Source organism: Aedes albopictus, chromosome 2 (genome assembly GCF_035046485.1).
Source record: "Aedes albopictus strain Foshan chromosome 2, AalbF5, whole genome shotgun sequence".
Taxonomy (NCBI): domain Eukaryota; kingdom Metazoa; phylum Arthropoda; class Insecta; order Diptera; family Culicidae; genus Aedes; species Aedes albopictus.
In genome coordinates, this window is record NC_085137.1 from 307,643,748 (window position 1) to 307,667,246 (window position 23,499).

The 23,499-nt window shown below is 39.8% G+C and overlaps 2 protein-coding genes across 2 annotated transcripts; one reads left to right on the forward strand and one right to left on the reverse strand.

Annotated features, from left to right (window-relative positions):
• Window positions 1-3,672: 3,672 nt before the first annotated feature.
• Window positions 3,673-6,197, forward strand: LOC115270322 (zinc finger protein 723-like). The gene is made up of 3 exons (XM_029879777.2): window positions 3,673-4,002; window positions 4,081-4,823; window positions 5,224-6,197. Exons 1-3 carry the CDS (start codon window positions 3,820-3,822, stop codon window positions 6,161-6,163), a joined length of 1,866 nt encoding a protein of 621 aa, XP_029735637.1. The 5' UTR covers window positions 3,673-3,819; the 3' UTR covers window positions 6,164-6,197.
• Window positions 6,198-8,020: 1,823 nt separating this feature from the next.
• Window positions 8,021-18,640, reverse strand: LOC115270429 (zinc finger protein 888). The gene is made up of 3 exons (XM_029880147.2): window positions 17,577-18,640; window positions 16,674-17,503; window positions 8,021-9,140 (listed from the first exon to the last, which is right to left on the reverse strand). The coding sequence occupies exons 1-3, from the start codon at window positions 17,805-17,807 to the stop codon at window positions 8,093-8,095; spliced, it is 2,109 nt and encodes a 702-aa protein (XP_029736007.2). The 5' UTR covers window positions 17,808-18,640; the 3' UTR covers window positions 8,021-8,092.
• Between the last annotated feature and the right edge of the window lie 4,859 nt (window positions 18,641-23,499).

The window sequence follows — 23,499 nt, forward strand, 5'->3', positions numbered from 1 at the left end:
AATGCTCAGAACAGTGCTTAGTGGTTACCTGGGATGTGATTCAAAGTACAACAATAATCATTCGAAGAATAGTTTTCGATTTTACGACGTAAAATCGATAAATTTGAATGACCATTTCTATTATTTTGATTGATTTTATTGATGAATTGGCCCGCAAGATCGACATCACTGCATTCAATGATCGATGATTGTGTGCCGGACGGCACCGTCGCTTCGCGCTGCTGTCGCCGTCGTTGTACTGAGGTGGGTGGTAAACATTGCCATCGAACTCTTGGTGCGGTTGAGACAAATTTGAATAATTTTCAAGTTTGAGTGAAAATATTTCTTTGTGGTATAGATAGTTCGAAAGAGAATTTTTATTGGAATAGTGTGTTCTATATTTCTTTTCAAAATTTCTTGCGTGAAATGGAGAATTTTAGAGAAAAGGTAAGCATCGATTTTCTTACGTAAATGTATTAGTGCAATACTGTGTAAAGTTGAATTTGGATGATGATTCTGAAGAAGCCATTTTGTGATGACACAAGAAAAGGCCTTAAGATTAAAAGTTTATTAAATCCTTGACTTAACCTGAAACAAAAACATTGTTTTTTTTTTCTTTTTTTGATGGTTTTGTTTTTATTTGAAATTTACTCATAATTGTTATAAACTACGCATACATAATTTTAAAAAAATCCCACATATTATTTTTATTCATCACTTTAATAAATTTCATTTATTGATAGCCATAATTTTCATATGCGGGCAGTTTTATGAATTTTATGTTTGCAAACATACTTTTTAAAGGTAATGCCAAATTGCAAAAAATTATGTAGTTTCACACATAATAGTTATACGGAAAATATCTTCGGTGTACGCTTACCGAGTTCTGAAATGTCTGTAAACTATAGTGTAATTTGACAGACTTCCTACACGCAGAAAAAAGCAAAATCAAAAATATTTCAGGTAAACTCAAATAAATTATCAATTTGTTCTAGCAACAAAAATACTCTCTAAAATAAAAACTCTCAGCCCATGCCGCACAGGGACTGTGTTGGAAACACACATTTTTTAAATTGCTCGTACGCTCACATTTTTGCAAAATATCAATATTTTTCGGTATTTGAAGGTGGTTTATAAACCCAGTGAGGTTGCCATATCGAAATTATTGCAAGATACATGCTCATGTGAGCGTACGAGCAATTTTAAAAAAATGTGTGTTTCCAACACAGTCATGCGCGGCATGGATGTTTACTAAAAATGTGCAGGCCAAACACATTTTTGAGCGTAGCCGTTTTTGCGTGTAATACTGTTTGGATCAAATCGAACGTCACATTTGAAGCAAATTCAATCCATTTTTGAAACAAACATGTATCCCGGAATGGACGTTATGTGTTCCAGCAGGCTTTATGACTGTTTATCGTTGACTGTGCTGTAACCGCGCCAGCTTGGTCGATGGAAATGTTATTTACGTACACGGTAAAAATTATGCACGCTCGATGTAAGGGAAAAATCCCTTAACTATTCAACATCCCAATCAACATGATCTGAAATACTTTTCCTTTGATATCGCAATGCTGTCAGTGTTGATTTGATAACCAAAACAAACCCACTGGAGAAATCATCTGAAAATCACTTCCACTGAGCCAACTCTCTCGATCGCAGTTATATGTCAGTCATATATTACTGCACTATTGGAATATCATATGAATGTAATCTAAGGTTGAAAATGGGAAGTGAGAGTTATATGCGACGCATACACTGAAAGGCGGCTTGCAGTTGAAATTACTATTCTGAGGGTCAACTTAAATGCACAACGCCACTTGATTTGTGCAGACTGATTTTCGTTTCATCTCAACAGATTTATGTTTTCAATTCTACCATGGACCCGATTTACAATTAAAAAAAGTGTCTGTTGGCAGCCGGATTCGAACCAAGAACCTTGAGATCACCAGGCTCGCACGCTACCACTCGGCTATCGAACCGGTTGATAAGTAAGGAAACAAAACGCACACAAGAAGCGTTTGTTGGTCGATGATCACGTTTTGCCATGGTAAATTTGAAAACATTTGTGTGCTCGTCACTACCGCAAGCTGTCTATCAGTGTATGGTGTGACTCTCAGATGGCCATGATATTGTTATATGTCATGCATTTTGCTTCTATCATGTGGGCTGGGTGCGCCAATGTATATGCAATTCCAATAATATCCTTCATATGTTGAAAAAAAGTTTCCTTAGGCTGGAGTGGGAATCGAACTCACAACGCCCAAATGACCGACGCCGCTAGCCGCACGACCACGAAGCTCACTTACTGGAATTGCGGAATTCTGCAAAACGTGTTCCACTTTATCTGCCAATGTTGCATTTTCACCTGGCCAAAGTTATATGCACAGCTAATGTATCGATCGTGTCATTTGCATATAAATCCGATATGAGCAAGTGTCATTTAGTTTTATTAGAAGGCTTTTCAATCGGAACTGTTCATGAAATAATACGTATAACGATTCATTTGAAGCGAACGTGTCAGACTAGGGGTGCAATGTATGTGTGGTGTCTGATAAAATAGGCTCTTAGAATTATTTCAGTGTCGATTTGCACTAATGTACAAAGCAATACAATCCAAAGTGAAAAACTGTTGATTTGGTAATGACTGTTTTGGGCATGAAAGTAAATATAGATGACAGGTGGTAGAAAGTGTTTCGCTTCGATTCGCACCTCACTATCAGATGTGAAGTAGTGTAGTGGTAGAGCAGAAGACCGTGACTCTTAAGGGAAGACTCATTTATTACGTCCATCATTTTTCGGGATTTCTAGACCCCCCCCTCCCCCCTCTGTCACGCTATTTTCTTATACCTAATACACGTACTGTCACATTTTCTTAGACCCCCCCTCCCCCCAAAATATTGGACGTAATTTTTGAACGTTCCCTAAGATCCTGGTATCGAGTTTGGGTGCTGCGGGAATACACTTTTTTTTTTTTTTTATTTTGAAATCAAAACATTGTCAACAACGAATTGAAGTGGACTTCTATTAAAATTGAAGAGGCATTGAATGTTCTTTTTCAAATGATATTTAGATGCTAACAAACTGATTAGACAGTAGTGCGAATTCAAGTGTCAATCTGTTCATGTCAGAGTGCAGATTGTTTACCGTAAACTTAAACTATATAGTTTATGATGACTTGCGATTCTATAGAATCGCATCTATAGAGCGCATACCAAGGTTCACCTGCTTCTGCTGGTGTCGAAGACTGATCTGTTAGGCCTTTGGATCGAATTCAAATTTGAATCAATGTTTCCAACACTAGTGTTACGTCTGCTTGTCTGTGTTTTCGCTGTAGCCATTTTTACTATAGACACTATAGATTCCAATACGATTTTAGTGTGTTTTACCGTGAATTTAGAGTGTACCGAGCGAATATGACGTCACACAATCCATTGTCGCTATTGATCTCGTGACGTCATGCTCGTTTGGCTACACGAACTGACAGTCCGTTTGGTTACAGTTGTCTTCGCCTCCGCGAGTCTATGGAATCTATAGTGTCTATAATTTTTACTTGATTTGTTGATTATTTGGAATGAACGTGTATGAACTGTCAAAATAGAAAACAAAATAAAAACAAAAAGCAAACATCCCATCACAACAAAAGAATAAACCAAACTAGCGAAGAAAGTATCAGATTCTCTGTGCTTACGGGTGCTGTCTATTTTCATCGTTTTCCTAAATGTTTGGTGTTACAACGAACGTTTTAAATTGGTTTTTATACCTAAATAGCTGTTGTGAATTATCAAGAAAGTGTTTTTTCTTTTATAATTAACTTTTAATCACAATCTTACGTCTATAATGTTCAACTGCGAAGACCTGTCCGCTCATTGTTGTACGTGCTTGAAACCGGTAATGCCGGATGGAACGGAATCTACCGAATCCGGCGTACCGCTCGATTACGTTGATCCGCACTCCGACATGACGGTGGCGGCTATGCTTCGCGAGGTACTCTTGGATTCATTTTACCAGAAGAATGGTGCAGTATGTATTCAAATTATATATACCTATTATATGCATGATGTTTCAATGATTTTTTTTTAAATTTTGGGTTTTATGCAGACAGTTCTACAGGATGTCGAAGGAAAAGTGATTTGTCGAACTTGCTTCAAAAAGATTCAAGATATACGATTATTTCGTAGTCAATGCACAGAAGTGTACTGGTTTTACGAAACGTTGACTAAGGCTCAAAATTCCGGAAGTGAAGAACAGTTGTTGAATCATTTGGAGAACAGTGCTGAGCCGAGTTTGCAATCCCATCTATTTCGGCTGGGAATAACATCATGCGAAAATCTTCCAGCGCAGACGCTGCTTTCCGAAATAGGTTTTATAAAGCCCGAAATCGAATATGAGTTAATAGAAGAGGCATCTTTACAAGACTCTGACCCGGAAGTCGAATCCCCAAAGGTCGAGCTTGATCATGGTTCCGGAGAGTCGGAATCCAGCGACGATGAAGAGACATTGGCCTCAATCCAACGAAAAGAACAAGTCCTAAAGGGCTCTCAATTTACCATTTGTCCCGTTTCGGATTGTCAACAGTCTTTTGTGGGGCAACGGTATACCAACCATTTGCAACAGTTTCACCGATTCGGATGCAAATTATGTGGGCTGATACTGCCTTTGAAGCACACCATGATCAAGCACATGCAGATTCATACGCCTCCCCAACAGTTACCAACTGTGCAGTGCACCTTCTGCGAGCGAACGTTTTCGAGCACGGCCAAAATGCGTTCCCACGCTAGGGATGTTCATTTGCAGCAGGCAACCAACTACGAGTGTGAGGTGTGTGGCGAAAAATTTGACAAGTAAGTACCAAACCATAATACTGGGTTTCCTGGTAACTTAATAGATTAGGTTTTGGATTACCAATCCGGAGACGGCGGGATTCGCATTCCGGGCTGGAATTTTTCTTGACTCCCTGGGCGTAATGTACTATTATGGTTGTCTCACAACTTAGAGTCAGATATAAAAAAGGCCGCAAATCTATTTACTCTGTGCAGTGAGAAAAATACAAAAAAAAACTACAAATACGTAGGTATATTATCGCCTTTATGTTATCGGAATCAGCAAAAAATGTGTTGTTTCCTAAAGCAGTTACGCTTTTCAGAAATGTTAAAGTTGAAATTAGTAAACTTCAAACAAAATTCGGTTGTGCACATTAAAAAATACCTTATTTTCTGACATTTCCTTCTCACCTTCTAATAGACGAAAGTTGCTAAACCATCATCGAGAATCACATCTTCAGAAAGAATGCTCTTTATGCGACGCCCAGTTTGATCATCCTGCTAAGCTGTTATCTCACATGAAAAACCTCCATCCCAAACAGCTGTTCGCCTGCAATCAGTGCGCGAGAAAGTTCCTTGCACAAGACGCATTGGATCGTCATTTGCAGCAACATGCGGTAATCGGCTCCTCCGAGGATAGTTACCAGCTGCTAACGCTAAAATGTTTGTCTGTCTTCGTTTGTGACCAATGTGAGAAGCAATACACATCGGAGGCGCACCGTTCGGTTCATATGGTCAGCCACGATCCGGCAAGCCGACCTAAGATTGTGTTCAAAAAGCGGTCCAAGGCGGAGCTGGACAAACTGGAAAAGACGTTCCGATGTGATCAATGCGATGCCAGCTATCGGCTTCGCTCTTCGCTTGAGGCACACCTGAAGACCCATTCCGCCACTCCATTCATCTGCGACGCCTGTGGGGCTTTCTTCAAGAACAAAAGTTATCTTAGGCAGCACGTGACTTACAAACATTCCCGAAACTACCGGTATTTCTGCGAATTCTGCCCGAAAGCTTGCGCCACCAGTTCGGATCTGCTTCGGCACCGGCGGGTTCACACCAACGAACGCCCGTACAAATGTGACCAGTGTGAGGCACGGTTCAAAGCCCACGACGGCTATCAGAAGCACAAGCGGTCTCATGCCGGGGAGAAGATCTACCGGTGCGATCTGTGCGAGAGGAGCTTCATGAGCCACTGCAGTTTGAAGACGCACAAAATTGGCCACACAAACGAGAAGGCTTACAAGTGTTTCCACTGTGAGCAGTGTTTTAATGTGCCTAAGAATCGCAGAAGACACATCTTGCGGTGGCATCCTGGGTTGCCTACTAAACAGCCGGTGGATGAAAAGACTGCAGAAGGTAAGTAATGTACTTGAATATATAATTGTATGAACGATACAAGCAAAGGATTAATGAAATGGAACAAAAGAAAGCATGTCTGGTACATAACTTCGAACGATAAATCACAAATTTTTACGTAGAGGTATGTTTTTATTCTCGCAAATGGAGGTTGGAGGTTGGGGTCTCGTTAGCGCGCGGTTAGGGTCACCAAGCTTCTAATCGCACCATTCTATGGGGTAAGGGTTCGATTCCCGCGTCGGGCGATAAAACTGTTTATGAGAACAGGTTCTTCTCCGCATCCATTGGTGCAGCAAGCTCCGTTTGTCTCTTGTCTAGTGTTAAGTTTCATTCAGTCTGTACAACCTCTGGCTGAAGACGGTTCCGCGTCTTTTTTCTTTTATTAAACGGACTTTCGTAGTTGCCTATACATAATTTTATAGAACATTCCACTATACCTACTGCCGTTCTACGCCTCATTGTCCCATGTTCTATATAAATTCCTATAAACATCTGACAATTATGCGTAAAACGGCAGTATAACGCATAGTAAAGGTGCCGTTATTGACATTATTATGCAAAAGCGCTTCCAAGATGTGAACATTGAGAATGTCTTGACAATGCTACCACACTTGGCCCAGTATGAATCATAACGCCATTATTGGTAAACGTGTTGAACCCAATGAAAAGGCAATGCAGATTATCTGCAGATAGGCCTATCATATTCATTATCATGGTATTGCGTTATCCATAAAAACAGCATCATGGTCAAAATTATTTATGTTTCTTTGAAAGCACATTTTAGATTTAGAAAACTGGTGTCAATATAACAAAACGGTGAGTCTATAAGGAGAGCGTCCAACATATATCCAACATATATCCACTGAGCCAACTCTCTCGATCGCAGTTATATGCCAGTCATATATTACTGCACTATTGGAATATCATATGAATCTAATCTGAGGTTGAAAATAGGAAGTGAGAGTTATATGCGACGCATGTGGTATGACTCTCAGATGGCCATGATACTGTTATATGCCATGCATTTTAATTCTATCATGTGGGCTGGGTGCGCCAATGTATATGCAATTCCAATAATATCCTTAATATATTGAAAAAAAGTCTCCTTAGGCTGGAGCGGGAATCGAACTCACAACGCCCAAATGACCGACGCCGCTAGCCGCACGACCACGAAGCTCACTTACTGGAATTGCGGAATTCTGCAAAACGTGTTCAACTTTATCTGCCAATGTTGCTTTTCCACCTGGTCAAAGTTATATGCATAGCTAATGTATCGATCGTGTTATGTGCATATAACTCCGATATGCGCAAGTGTCATTTAGTTTTATTAGAAGGCTTTTCAATCGGAACTGTTTATTAAATGATACGTATAACGATTCATTTGAAGTGAACGTGTCAGACTAGGGCTACAATGTATATGTGGTGTCTGATAAAATAGGCTCTTAGAATTATTTCAGTGTAGCTCTGGTCCTCACAAGTTCCGTACCATCTACGGCGGAGTGCAGATGGAAGACGGGACTTGGAGAAGGCGAATGAACCACGAGATGCATCAGCTGCATCGTTCACACCGCGAAAATTGGGAGGCTACGGTGGGCGGGTCACGTTATCACGATGTCAGATAGCAACCTGACTAAAATGGTTCTCGAGAGTCATCCGAGCGGTACAAGCAGACATGGTGCGCAGCGAGCTAGGTGGGTCGATCAAGGGAAGGACGATCTGCGGACCCTTCGTAGAGTGCGAAACTGGAGACACACATCCATGGACCGAGTGGAATGGAGACGGCTACTATGTACAGCAGAGGCCACTCAGGCCTTAGTCTGATCGGTGGGGTAAGGTAAGTTAATATAACAATGAAACTATTTGAATTCAATAACTAACAGTTTTATTGCAAATATGTAACTTAATAAATGTGTACCAGTACCATGTGGATTTTCCCGTCACGGATCCTCAGTCTCTGCCTTCCTTACGGCAACGTGCTCCTCAGTATTTCCAGCACCCGTAGAACTCTTCGGCGATTCGCTTGAACCAACTTCCTTCATTTTCTGCTGATTCAGTCTTTCCAGTTCTCGTCCGATGGGCAATCCAACGTGATGTCGCTGGGAGTGCTTGCTTCGGTTGTTATTGGAATCAAAGTACAGCTCACAGTACCAACATTTGAACGGTTTTTCCAACGTGTGCTTCCGATGGTGAACCTTCAACAACTGGCTACATTTGTACGCCTTATCGCAGCCTTCGTACAAGCATTTGTACCGTTTTTCGTCTGAGTGCACTCGGTAGTGCTTTGTTACGGCCGATCTGGTTTTGTACGCCTTGTCGCAACCATCGTACCAACATTTGTAGGGCTTTTCGTTGGTGTGACTTCGCCGATGAATTTTCAGATCGTTCTTCGTGTGACAACGCTTATCACAAAAGTCACATTCAAACGGTGTGATCTTAGTGTGTAAATATCGCCCGTGCAACTGCATTTCGCCTTTCGACTTGAAACATGCTCCACAGTGCTCGCAGATGAACTTTTCGCCGCCGTGATTCTTCCTCCAGTGGCCTCTTAACGAAGCCTTCAAACGGAACCGGGCAGAGCAATCGCTACACTTGAACTTGTACTCCAGCATAGCCAACTCTTCTTTGGTGCGCTTTGCAAAGTTCCTGTTTCTCAGCGCCTTCTCCGCTAATCCTTGCGTGTGAACTTGTTCGATGTGACTCTGCAAATATTCCACATTGAACAGATCTCTCACGCAAGTCTGGCAATGTGCCGGGACCCAGTTGTTCAACGAAAACTGAACGCAGTGCCTGCCGTCTATGTGTATCTTTTCGTGCATCTCTAGCTCTTTGGTTCCAAGGAACGTAGCTGGGCAGAACTGGCATGAGTTTAGCTTGTCTCGGTGTTGTTCCCTCGTGTGTACCAACATGGTCTTGTATGATTTCGAGTTCTTCGGGCAAAATTTACAAACGGTGTGGATCTCACGATGTTGCTGCATATCGGTTTGTCTGAAAATACATAGAAAAATCTAACGTGGAGTAATGAGAGTTATATCGCTCGGTGATAAAAGTTTATACGTCGGTGATTGAAATATCAATCTTGATAAGGCCAACAATTTGAAACATATGTACTTGGTAAAGGTTGATTGGCGTGAGCATCGTAGAAACGTGGTTCCCGCGCCACGACACACGACCATCTATCATAGTACACGCTCAGCGTGCCTGTTAGGGTCATAATGATTTTAATGCATTATTATAATCAATATAACCCTATAGGTTGATAAGGTTTAAAAAAGCTTCATCTAGATTTATTTTTTTTCTTCAACAACAAGCCTATAGAATGTTCTATAGAACATATTATTAACACTTTGTATTGCTGACTGCACCCCAAATTGGACTATCACACTATTTTTGGTACGCCTAAAAAGTGTGATAAAAGTGCACAATTGCCTCGGATCGCCTCGACGTCTTCGGTGCACTTATTCCTTGATTACAAGGAATAAGTGCACCAAAGACCCCAACTCGATCCGACGTGGTCCTGCGCTGCAATCACACTTTGAAGTTGTGTGCACACTATTGTGTCAGTCCAATTTGGGGTGCAGTCAGCAATATTTTATTGTGCATCTTATGTTATACTTGGAGAAATGCAAAAAAATACCGTTGTTGGCGCGGTTACACACCTGGTAACCCTATGAATTGATGCATAACAAGACAGTTAGAGAGAACAAACAGAATGAGTAGTTTGAGAGGAAATCCCGTACTGGAAGTGTCGATCGCAAATTGATAGTAATAAGTTGTGATTTATTGTAGTTTTTAGACGGATTGAAACCAATTGCGTTGTTACTGAATTGTAGCTGAATTGCGGGAGAAAAACTGTACATTGTAAGTAGAAATAAGTATTAGATTTAATGATATCTACATTAGACTTGTTCACTTTTTTTACCTACCCGAGTCACATCAAATTATCAATCCACATGCAAAAACAAGTTTTCAGTCCAGAAATGAGCCAAATTGATAAAGGTTTAGAGGTGTATCAAAACAAATTTGTGTTTTTTCGTGCATTATCACGAAAATGTACTCCAATATCCGGAAAATTGCTCCGAAAAGGTTTCCGAAAATACCGTTAGAATATAGTTAGAACAATACTCTACAACTATGCCGAAGACACTATGGTGTTTAAGGGTCTAGTACGTTTGGCATAATGCCGTTTGGCATAAAGGACGTTTAGCATAAAAAATAAATAAATTTATTTTTTTAAACGATGAGCTAGAATAACACAAAAGTGAAATATCAGTCTGTTTTTAAAGTCATACAAACATTAATTTGTTATGTATTTCTGAAATCAAAATTTACAATACATTTAACTTGAACAAAAATAAATATATTTACATTTTATATATCACCATATAAAAAAATCCGTACTTTTTACAATAGTGAACATACTAACAGTTGATATAATATTATATATGAAAAACAATTATATGACATTTATCTGCCCGTTCTTCGCTTATTTATTTACCTTTCGTCTTTATATGCGCCACAACAGCTTGCAGATAGTCATCTGTTGTGTAGTTCTGAAAGTTCTCAACGATTTTTAAAACATTATCTTCGGTCTGTTGATTAGCCTTCGACTTTTCCTTGCTTGAAGTGGCCGCCAAATATGCCATGATCTGACACCGCGTATACTTTTCTTCTAGCTGGTATTCTTCAATAATCTTCAATAGCCCCACGTGTCTTTCAACCAGAGTGCTCCAACGGCGATGCCACGCTTCAATTTGATTGGTAGTCTTTGGAATACGATTGAGAATGCTGTCATAAATTGACCAGAGATCTGGTGCATACTACGGAGCTACGCGAATCACACAGCCATTTGTGGTTGCCTTCCTCGATCTGCCACACACATAAATTTCTTCGACGTAGGAAAAAAATTCAGTCATATGAACCGGGCAGCTTTTTTTAGTTTCTCAAATGCTGGTGCAATTTGTGCACTTGGCAAAAATGCTAGAGCTTGATTTCTCTTGTAAAATTCAAACTATTTTGCTGAGGCCGATTCTTTGAATATGCTTCCAAAGATTCATGCTGAAATGAAAAAAAGCAACCATTGACTGCTGCCTCCGGGAATTCCGATTGGCAGGCATTGATGAAATCAGATAATATTGTCGATGGATTCAGGTCGATGTCTGCATCATTCGCTGTGTCGATCAAAACATAAATCAATGGAAAAGTGTGGTTATGAGTAGTGTCTCGAGTATACCAAAGTGGCGAACCCTTGTCGTTTTGACAGGTCTCCTGCTCGATTGGAACTATGGGGATGACACTAAATCGACTGTTCCAATTTTAACGTTTCTCCTCTTTGTTTTATCCAGGCTTGTTAGTTATGAGTAGGGGCGCACGATCCGTGGATGGTAAACAGTAAAGACACTGTATGCTAAAGACACGAAATCTGATGATTGTTGCTATTGATGATGATTGTCGCGTGATGACGATGATGCTGTCGAGCAATGCTTTTAAAGCGCGTTTGACAGGTCTCCTACTCGATTGGAATGACATTGACAGCAAATTTGGAATTCCAATTGGAACATTTCGTGTCTTTGCATATAGTGTCTTTAGTAAACAGCTGCTTAAATAAGCATGGCACGCTATCGAATGTACCGTCCATCACCCAATATTTGGCGCCGGCCAATCGTGTTAGGCTATCTGAAGTCCCGAAAATAAGGGCCCTTTCAGATCCATCACGTACATCGGCAAGCAGAAACTTATCGCCATTGATGCTTTTTTGCAATGTTTCTGGAACCTACGGGATCTTGTTCTTGCGGAACATTAGTAGACCGCGCGCGTTGGATGACTTTCCGTTGAGCCGCCGAGTTGAATTGCTCGTGGACGGAATCTAGATATGGTGATGATGCATGTCGTATGACCTTTGCCGGCGCGGCCGTGTCCTTCTTTGCACGTCGTTTCAGTTCAATGAGGTACAGATACAGGTGGCGCAGATAAACATTGCAAACCACTAGTTGTCTCTTTTGTTCTACCGCTGATCAAATGCAACTCAATTAGTGACGTCACTAATTGAGTTGCGTTTGATCATCGGTAGAACAAAAGAGACAACTAGTGGTTTGCAATGTTTATCTGCGCCACCTGTATCTGTACCTCATTGGTTTCAGTTGTGTACGATATTTCATCTGGACGCCGTGCCCGTGCCCGAGCTCATGGTTGTGGTTTTTCGTAGTCGTCTGTGATAGGATTTTGTGACCAGTTGATGTTTTCTCGATGACCAGCCGGGCTGCACATTTCGATTCATTGGGGCCATGTGAACGTCCTTTGCACTCCCAATAGTGCTTTCCATCAATCTACAATAAATTAAAATTAAAAAATGAATTGCCACTTTAAGGTTATGTCATCGACCACGTGATGGTTACTTACCGGTTTTTGGTTTTGGTAAAATATATACCCGCTGTAGACCAAAACGTCGTTCCCCTTTGACGATTTCAGTACTTCCGGGGTTGGATGTTCCAAAGCTCCATCGTCAAATCCAGCAAAGTCCTCTTCGTCAGAAGACATGATGTTCGTCATTGAATTTAATTTTAGAAGCACTTTAATAATCGCAGCGTGTCTTGCCTGAGCTGATGTCTTACGAACAATGGTGAAAAAATGTTCTTTATGGCTTATCTAGACAAGCTAGAACAAGTCCATACATGAAGCCACGTAATATATATGAGCAATGTCGTTTCCCGTAGTGAAGATAACAACATCTTTTGTTATTTTTCACGATTCACTCTACCTATGTACCCCTCAAAAACATGACATAATTCATGGACGCTGCTCTATCACTAGGCATTTTTTATTTCATATCATAACCTCAAAAGCAACATGTGCTGAGTAGTTAGTTGGGACTTGGGAGTAAAAGGAAGCAATAACAATATTTCAATATGATTATTTGTTTTTCGACACTATTATGTAAATGACAAAGTATTTATTTCTTTAAATGTTTATTGGTCTGTTTTTCAATAATTACATTCGATTAATATTTCTCTTAGTTCCATTGAGATACTCATATTGTTTATGTGAGACACAGTGGGAAAAATATGTGATTTCTATCTGTGGTTGTCAAGGTTGCAACCATTCATTTGCAAAAATTTACATTCATCTGCTATTATCTCAGTTCAGAAGCATGCTATCGAAAAACAATGTATGGATGAATTTAACCTTGTAGTTTTATCTGAAAGTTGCCGAATAACATTGGGGTCGCACACGCATTCCAAAGTCGTGAGCGAGCTGTGAAGGCAACTTTCCACAGCGTGAATGAAATTTATATTCACCGCGTGGAGAGTTGCCTTCACAGCTCGCTCACGACTTTTGTATACATTTGCGACCCCAATGTTTTTCGGCAAACTTTCAGATAAAACTACAAGGTTAAATTCATCCATACATTGTTTTTCGATAGCATGCTTCTGAACTGAGATACTAGCAAATGAATGTAAATCTTTGAAAATGAATGGTCGCAACCTTGGAGGTTGTTTGAAAAAAAAAATCAATAAATCAAGAATTTGAGCATGATATCGTCGGAAAGCAACACTTTTTAAGCGAATTATAAATGTGAGGCAACTAATATCGTCACGAAACCCGTTGCAGTAGAGAAATGCCATCAGCTTCAATCTTTCAGAGTAGCTGAATGATTGCGAAAGCAGGATTTTTTTATATAGGCTGGCCACATGTACACTGGTTCTATGACATCTTGCACACGAAAAAGAATATCATCCAACGAATAATTATCGGATCTATAAATTCGACTCATCAATTCTAAGGTGCTAGGCATTTGTTAAATTATTGATTTTTTTAAGGAAACAGCTAACTCACAGTACTGTAATGCAACTAATTTGCCACTTTATTCCATTTAATGACCCCTATCCGCATATCTAGACAACAATATGACTATTGATCTGGCACTACAGCTATCATTTGAATTTTCCGTTAAAAGGGCTAATAGCGCTGGAGAGAAAAGCATGCACCGCATAAATACAACTAGAAATAAACAGATGTTCAAACCTAACTATAGATTAGAATAAACTGTTTCTGCTATACTCATTTTGAGCAGCGTGAGCTGAACAATAAAGAACGGCTAGCAAAACCAAGAAGGAGAATACTCTAAGACATGCATCATTTCTAGTTTCAATCAGTGTAGCAGACTGTTTCTCTGAAGAATTTGTCCTTCATTTGCTTGCATGCCGTGTATTAGGTATATGCATAAAAAAAAGATTGTACGCAATTTCTCTATATTTTTTAGAGTCCATTGTTTCTCAGAAAATTTATCTCTTAATACTTATAGGCAAAATAATTTGTTCTGCATATGGCCATTTATTTCAGAGAGTATTCTCCCTTCTTTCGTGAATAGGCTGTTCTTTATACATGCAGGGAATTTTGAATCCGGAAATTTTCAGGCGGTGGTATCACATTCCCGGAATGTACCGTTTCCCAGAATGGTGCTGGTCATTAGACCGAAGTACGTTAGATGAATGACTTTACAGCTAAGGACAGGCAATGAGCAGCGTAGTTGAATAGATTAATTATGATATGCATAAATCTCGAAAGAATAGCCTATTTTCAAAAGAAGGAAAAATCTCTGATGGGAGAGTTTATTAGTGTGGCCGCAGATAGTATACAGTATAGCAGCCTAGTTGAACTGGAATATACTATTTGTTTTTATTTGTTTGAGTTATATCTATACAAACACCGCAAATTCTCCCATCAGAGTTTTTTCCTTCTTTTAAAGATAGGCTGTTCTTCCGAAGTATATGCATTGCATATATATAAGCAAACCATTGAATTACGATGCTATACTGTACTATTGGCGGCCACACTACTAACTCTCCTGTCAGAGATTTTTCCTTCTTTTGAAAATAGGCAGTTCCTTCGATGTATATGCACATATCATGTTCAAATCATTCAACTAGGCGGCCCAGTGCCCGTGTTTAGCATTGAGGTCAATCGGTTTGATGATCCAGCACCCTAATGACCTGAAACCGCATTCCGGGAAATGCGTCATATAAAAAAAAATAACAAAAATATTTTATGCCAAACGTCCTTAATGCCAAACGTCCTTTATGCCAAACGTCTTTATGCCAAACGTACCAGACCCGGTGTTTAAATTGCTTATTTCAAAGTTATTCAACAATTTCCGTTGAAAAATCAAGACAAAACACGATATTTTTACGATTTACAGGATTTCTTCTTGAGAAGAAATTGTTTGAAAATTTTCATGAAATTAAAATTAACCTTCGTTCCCAGAATCCCTAAAAGTTTAATTTTTAGTATTTTATGGTGAAAGTTTTTCTCAGTATTTATTATGGAATCCTAACTGAGTTTCCTATGAACATTTTTTTTCTTCTTGATAGTGTTTCTCATTTTTAAGATAATTTTAGGAGAAATCATTCAGGCGGGAGATATCATCCAAAAACATTACCGTGGAAGGACTCCTATATGAATTAGATGTAGCACTCAATGGAGTAGACTGCGCTATTCCTGGTCAAATATTTCATGAAATTCAATTTTGGAGGAGGTACCATGGTAACAAGAAGTTACGTAGCATAAGAGACTTGAGACGGATCGCCAGAACATCGTCTATGTTGAGATGGCAGAGAGAGTAGGATTCCTACACTCAGCGAAATAAACTATCGATATTCATCAAAATACCTTATGAAATTTAGCCATAACTGTAAAGTATGGATGATATAAGAATACCTTATGAAAATTGAACATGCCTATTACATAAGATAAACTTATGAAAAGAGCAGAAAAATCTCAAAATGATGCAGACTGGAATCGATCCATGAACGTCGAGATCACTGAGCTCATGCCCAACCCACGCGGCTATCGACGCTTGAGAATATCGTGTTGCTAAATGTGTATAAAAGCCAAACTGTGAGTAGATTCTGCGTCATAGACCGACCTTATGAAAACCGCTCTAGCCGTTATGAATTGTTTAAAGGCCATTTCATAAGTTAGACCTTATGATAATCTTAGGTTTATTTGCCTGAGTGTACATTAAGCGTAGATAGACACACAGGCTCATATCATAGACGAACAGGCCCAATGGCGAGGTAAATTTCCGCCAAACACAATTTCTGGCAGGCCACGGGTGCTTTAGTGGTATTTGCTGTATTTGCACATATTTTGGCATGCATGGTTCACCAGCATGGCCCGAGTGCACAAACTATCCCGAATCAGGCTTGAACTACAGTGGAAATGGTTGGTTGACCAACAAGTTGAAATCCCGCTCTCCCCGCCCCCTTTCAAGTCTTGTATCAAGGCGGTCTGATTCAAAAAACGTTAAGGATAACTTATAGAAAGAACACAAAACGTGTTCAAAATACCGACCATAATCAATGAAAATATAATATTACATTATAAAATAATGAAGTATGATGCATGGCAGCAGTACGGCCGTTATACACATTATTGTCTCATATTCTATGTGAATTGCTATGTACCTACACGGGACAATTATGCATAGATACTTTAGCAGATATTAGAAGTAATAAATGTTACCTTTTGAACCGCTGTTCACAATAGGAACACTCGTATCTGTCGACGTCGATCCCATGAAAGTCCCTCCGGTGCAGCTTAAGGTCCAGGTCGCGCCAAAACGGTTTATCACAAACCTCACACCGCAAGCGGTCTTCTTCACTCTGGTGAATAGCCACATGATGCATTGCCTGCGCGTGGTCCAAGAACACCATGCCACAGATTTTACAGTAGGCACGGTGTCTTTCGCGATTGTGTTTCTCTCCTTGGCCTCTTGGCACCACCCCGCAGTTTTCAAAAGGACAGAGTCGCACTTGAACGCCATCGATGTCCTGATATCGAACACCCTTTGGTTTCTTTGTCTTCCGAGATTCAGTGCCTACCGCGTTATCATGGCTCTGGTGGCTGTCCAGCAGAATGTCTTCCGCACAGCCTACTGCTTCGTCACAAATTTGGTGTTCATAATCATCGCATTGTTTAACCTCATTACCTTGTTCAGTAAAGAATGCATTTAGTAACGGATCGTCGATTTCTACCGGCTCAGCCTGAAGTTCCAGCTTTACGTCAACATCCTGGCTAATCTTTTCTGAATCTTTGATCAAATCGGCGAGACACACATCACCGTCCCCAATCACCTCAAGTTTCTGAAGAGTTTTCCGAATAATTCCATGATATCCGGTTTGAATGTGGAACAGATCCGTCAACGGACCGACATCGGCGCGGTATTTGAAAGCAACCCATGCGTGCAGGAATTTTTGATTCGCGATTGTTTCCAATCGAAATGCCTGTATGAAGTCGATATACTTTGCACAATTGTTGCAAATGTATCTAGGAAGATTTTCTGAGTCGTTGTTCTGTGAAAATATTTATACAATCAGTTACATTTTACATTGTTAAATCTAGTAGGCATAGAAATAATCGTCTCACCTCGGCTGGTTCCTGTTCAAGATCCAGAGAGAACAGGTCGGAAAGCATTGCCCAATAACTAGCGCCATTCTGCAGTTGATCCGTTATAGAAGAAACCGGTTCCGATTCACTTATTTTAGCAAAGCATATTCGACAGATGTTTGGGAAATTTGGAATATTAATTTTTACATCCATGGTTTTTGATTTTTTTTTTCTATGGGAATAAACAAATTGCACTATGTACAAATACATAGATCAACAATATCCAAACAAAATGTTTGTTTATTATGTAGTTAAAGAGTGTGCACGATATAATCTAGACATGCTACTAAAACAACCGTAAAACCAAATCATCATTTCAAAATGCCTTCTCCAAAACGAATTCCTAAGGAGCTGTTGATTCCTTCTTGTTCTTCTTGGCGTAACGTGGACAAATACGGTTTCGTTTTTAATCCACACGGATGCCGACGCTTGGAGAATACTATATTGCTAAACATATATAAAGGCCAAGCTGAGAGACGATTTTACGTCATGGAGCGACCTTATGAAATTCATTCCAATCATTATGAATTGCCGTTGTAAGTTGGGCCCTATGGAAATCTTAAGGTTATTTGGCTGAGTGTGGCAGGCAAGAAGATACTAGAAGGAAGGAAGTCCAGGAAAGTTCCTTTGCGAAAAGTTCCTGGATCAACCGGGAATCGAAGCCGTCATCCTTGGCAAAGTCTTTCTGAATACCCGTGCGTTTACCGCTTTGGCTATAAAGACAACGGAGATGGGCAAATGCCAGGGGATGCGTTGATAATAGCAGAATATGAATTGCTTGGGTCGGTTTTAATAATGTTCAATCATTTGGGTTCTGTAAGGGTTACATAATTTCGATCGTCATTTAAATCCGAAATTATTTTTTTTTTTGCAAAAACAGTGCAGTAACTGGAACTGTTCATTTATTGTCCGGAATATTTCGTGCATACTCGTATGAAGCGTTACGGTGCGTTATATTTTTCACTAAAAGTGACGGAATCCCTTTCTTGCCATTAGGCAAAAGTTTGTAAAATGCTAGAAGGACCTCGGTTTTATTCATTATTATTATTATTATCATTATTATATTAAAGCCAATAAGGGCAAAAACGTTGGATCAAGAAAAAATATAGTTGGTTCTATCACATAAACATAATATTCAACTCTTAATTTTTACACCAGGTAAAAATGAAATTTAACACTGTTTGCATTCGGTCAGAGATAATCTAATCGATTTTTTCACGGACAACAATGACAATGTCATCCGCAAATCCGAATCCGGACCAGAGGGGAGACATAACTTCTTCTTTGGGTACAGCAATGAACAGCTATTACCTTTACAACTGTACATATTCCCAAGATCAGAGAGTTGTTATAATCTGAGACGTTATAATGAACTTATTTGCTCAAGTTATACTGATATTTCTCTTTTTGACAGCATCACAGGACAGGATTGACCAATCAATTATAAGTCTAGAAAAGCCTCTATCTATCATAGCGCAAAACTAGCGTTGTCAAATGCGCCTTCGACGTCAAAGTACTGCTGCCAGAAGTATTTCCTTATGTTCAAATGTTTTCTCTATTTTTGTAATTAAGGTTTTGAATTAAGAAAAATGTTTTGATTTTACACAAAAAAAAGCACCCTTTTCTGAATCACTATGATTTTTTTTTTTAGATTTTTAGAATTTTATGTTGGTACCTAAAATTAGTTTCAAAGAGATTATAGGCCTTTTCAGTTGACAGGTCTGTGCATGCCATGCCACTGTTTACAACTGCCGAACAAAAACGCAAACGCTAAACTGTCATTTCCATAGGAGGACTGTCAAACACGGACAGAAATGTTGTCCGATCGATATAACTTTTCCCATAGTTCTTCCAAGCTTCAAAGATATTCTTGGTATATTGGCTTGAAATGCTTGATTCACATTAATTTGATATTTACACCACACTCAGCCAAATAACCTTACGATTTCCATAAGGCCCAACTTATGAAACGGCCTTTAAATAATTCATAATGATTCGGATGAATTTCATAAAGTCAATCTATGGCGTAAAATCGTCTCACAGCTTGGCTTTTATTCATGTTTAGCAACATGGCGTCAAGCGTCGGTAACCGTGTGGATAAAACACGGGCTCGGTGATCCCGACGTTCATGGATCGAATCCGGTCTGCATCATTTTAAGTTTTTTTTGTTCTTTTCATAAGTCTATCTTATGAAATTTGTCATAGCAAGCACGATCAATTTTCATAAGGCATTCTTATGTCATCCATAAGAATTAGTTATAGCAAATTTTTCTAAGTTTTGCTAATCTTGGATTCCACCAAAGAAACGTCGCTGCTACTGAAGAGCGTACCTTAGTTGGACAGCTTTCGTTGTAAGCCTCTATAATTAAAGTAGTGAAGCAGTCAGCTGATTTTTCAAGTTCAAGTGTGTGTGTGTGTGTGTGTGTGTGTGTGTGTGTGTGTGTGTGTGTATGTGTGTGTGTGTGTGTGTGTGTGTGTGTGTGTGTGTGTGTGTGCGTGTGTGTGTGTGTGTGTGTGTGTGTGTGTGTGTGTGTGTGTGTGTGTGTGTGTGTGTGTGTGTGTGTGTGTGTGTGTGTGTGTGTGTGTGTGTGTGTGTGTGTGTGTCTGTGTGTGTGTGTCTGTGTGTGTGTGTCTGTGTGTGTGTGTGTGTGTGTGTGTGTGTGTGTGTGTGTGTGTGTGTGTGTGTGTGTGTGTGTGTGTGTGTGTGTGTGTGTGTATGTGTACAAAAAAAGGTCACCTCACTTTTAGATAGAAAATATCAACCGATTTTAACGATCGATAGCTCATTCGACGCGGAATCTGGTCCCATTGTTTCCTATTGAAAATGGTTCGGATCGGTCCAGCAGTTCCGGAGTTATGGCCATTTAGGTGATCCGGATCGGTACCCCTGGAAGGGGCCAGACATGAAAATGCACCAAACCCATGCATGCGACCCATCAAACCATGGCATTTACGATTATCTGATGAACGGTAAGCAGGAAAATACTCTCAGACTATATCTGAACCGGTAGTGTTCCGGAACCGGTTCTGGGTGTCCCGCTGGAAGTGGCCAAATATCAAATTAAACTTAACTCATGCATGCGACACATCAAACAGCGGCATTTTCGATAATCTGATGAACGGTTAGCAGGAAAACAGTATCAGACCACATATGAACCGGTAGTGTTCCGGAACCGGTTCCAGATGTCCCACCGGAAGTGGCCAAATATAAAAGAGTACCAAACCCATGCAAGCGACACATCAAACAGCGGCATTTTCGATAATCTTATGAACGGTAAGCAGGAAAACAGTACCAGACCATATCTGAACCGGTAGTGTTCCAGAACCAATTCCGGATATCCCACCGGAAGTGGCCATATAAAAGTGAACCAAACCCATGCATGCGACACATCAAACAGCGGCATTTTCGATAACTTGATGAACGGTAAGCAGGAAAACAGTATCAGACCATATCTGAACCGGTAGTGTTCCAGAACCAATTCCGGATATCCCACCGGAAGTGGCCAAACATAAAAGTGAACCAAACCCATGCATGCGACACATCAACAGCGGCGTTTTCGATAACCTGGTGAACGGTTAGCAGGAAAACAGTATCAGACCATATCTGATTCAGTAATTGTCCGGAACCGGTTCCGGGGGTCCCGACGGATGTGGCCAAATATAAAAGAGCACCAAACCTATGCATGCGATACAACAAATAACGGATTTTCTGATAACCTGATGACTGGTTATCAAAGAAATAGGTTAGGACCACATTAGGGGCAGCCGGTAGTGCCGTAACCAGCTCCGGGTGTCCCTCCGAAAGCGGCTAAATATAAAATTGAACTGAACCTATGTATGCGACACAGCAAAGCTAGGATTTTTTGATAACCAAGCAAACAGGTTCAGACCGGTGAAAAAATGTTTTACGCATATGGTCAAACCTCAACCGTTACGTAGTAATTGAACTTTACATGTTTTTGACTTTGCTTGTCTCAAACTGGATATAACTTGAAAATGGTCAAACTTATCGCATTTGAAAGATTATTAAATTTGCTACCAAAAAGATATTGGAATCTATTGGTTAAGTTAGATAACCAAAGCAAAAAAGTTCGTAAGTAGTGTTTTGCCTTTCTCGTACACTTAGTGTACTAAAAAACTATATGTTCACTCAAAAAACGATTTTTCGAAAAAAGGCTCTGTGGATCAAGCATATACCATAATCAACTCAGTTCAACGAATTGAGATTATGTCTGTATGTGAGCAAAATAAGTTCACTCACTTTTAAGGCACTTCCTATTGGCCGATTTTTCGGATTATAGCTTGAATCGAACCGTAATTGTTTGCTATCAAAAATGGTCCAGATCGGCCAAGGCGTTCCGGAGTTATGGTCATTTCAGTGATCCGGACCAGCACCGGTAGAACTGGCCGTACATAAAACTGAACTAGATCCATCATGCGATAAAGGGTGAGTCGATAATTATTGTGCCATTTTCAAACTAACATAACTTTTCTCCTACTTCGCCAAAGTCAACCAAATTTTGCACAGTTTCTCCTTATAGTCTATTGTTTACATAAAATGAATTGAGCAGTTATCAGTGAGATTCCGGTCGATATAGAATAAATTTAGTTAACAGTTCTTAAAAAGATGTTGTACAATCATATGCTAAAATCTAAAATCATGGCATCGCGCCTTGGAACAATTAATGATTATACATTATCGGATCATCTTAATGTTCGTCAATAGGTTACAGGAACGGTTGTCAGTGAAACATAAGCTTGGAGCTGGGTGAAAACCAGGCACGATGCGCATAAACAAACCAGAGAGCTTCAATTATTTGTTTCAAGTTGAGCCTGAACATGTCCACATGGAGGGCGTTAATTGAAAATGTCGTGAATTTCACTAAAACGCATCCTAAATTTGAACCTATACCAAAAAGTTGAAATACATACATATACTAAACTACTGTAAAAATTTGGTTTCATTTCGTTAACTGTAGACAATTTGCGAATCAGTTGAAGGTAGGGTGGCACAATAATTAACGACTCACCGTTTACATCAAAATGCGGCGAGTTTTGTGCGGAAATCAGAAAGCTCCACGATGGAGACCAGAAGCTCCACGATGTCGGCTGTTTAATAGAGATTTAGGCTCTTTAAGCATGCTATATGGGAATAATTGATATGGGGAAGATGTCTGGACTCCTAAAATGGCGACTAGAATATCCAATATGGCGGTCTGAAATCCAAGATGGTGGCCTGAATTTCAAGATGGCGTCTGTTTAAAGAAGTTTAAGGCTGTAAAACCATGCAATATGTGTATATTTGGTATGGGAAAGATGTCCGGAGTCAAAAAATGGCAACCAGAATGTACAAGATGGCGATCTAAAATCCAAGATAGCGGCTTCAGTTTCAGGATGGCGGCTGTTTGTTGGAGATTTAGGCTCTAACAGCTGTTTAATTAAGTTTTAGGCTCTAAGCCAAGCAGTATTGGTATATTTGGTATGGGAAAGACTTCCAGTGTCCAAAATGGCGATCAGGATATCCAAGATGGCAATATAAAATTTAAGATGGCGGCTCCGAATATCGCGGCTGTTTAATGGAGTTTTAGGGCCTGAAACAATGCATTATTGGTATATCTGCACACTTAGTTTCTATTACCGAACTCGGTTTGATTTTTAAACGAATTCCATCGGTTGTAGATCAAAACCCGAGCACTTCGGTATATTTATGGAATCCTGTTGTTTGAAACCGAATGTTCGTTGAAAATGACGTTTGAATGACAAATTAATGTGTCAAATCTACCGAATAAGACAATTATGTCAGAAATAAACGATTTCGGTTGACATATACCGAGAAAACTCGGTTCACCGTCGCGATGAGCTCAACATTTGGTCAGCCATGTTTGTTTTGTTGGTGCTGATC

Coding starts and splice junctions, on each gene's coding strand:
- LOC115270429 (XM_029880147.2), bottom strand. CDS start 17,807: ATGTATTTGTACATAGTGCAATTTGTTTATTCCCATAGAAAAAAAAAA. Junction 17,504..17,576: donor TTGAACAGGAACCAGCCGAG/GTGAGACGATTA, acceptor ATATTTTCACAG/AACAACGACTCAGAAAATCT. Junction 9,141..16,673: donor TGTGAACAGCGGTTCAAAAG/GTAACATTTATT, acceptor ATGTATTTTCAG/ACAAACCGATATGCAGCAAC.
- LOC115270322 (XM_029879777.2), top strand. CDS start 3,820: ATGTTCAACTGCGAAGACCTGTCCGCTCATTGTTGTACGTGCTTGAAA. Junction 4,003..4,080: donor TTTACCAGAAGAATGGTGCA/GTATGTATTCAA, acceptor GGTTTTATGCAG/ACAGTTCTACAGGATGTCGA. Junction 4,824..5,223: donor TGTGGCGAAAAATTTGACAA/GTAAGTACCAAA, acceptor ACCTTCTAATAG/ACGAAAGTTGCTAAACCATC.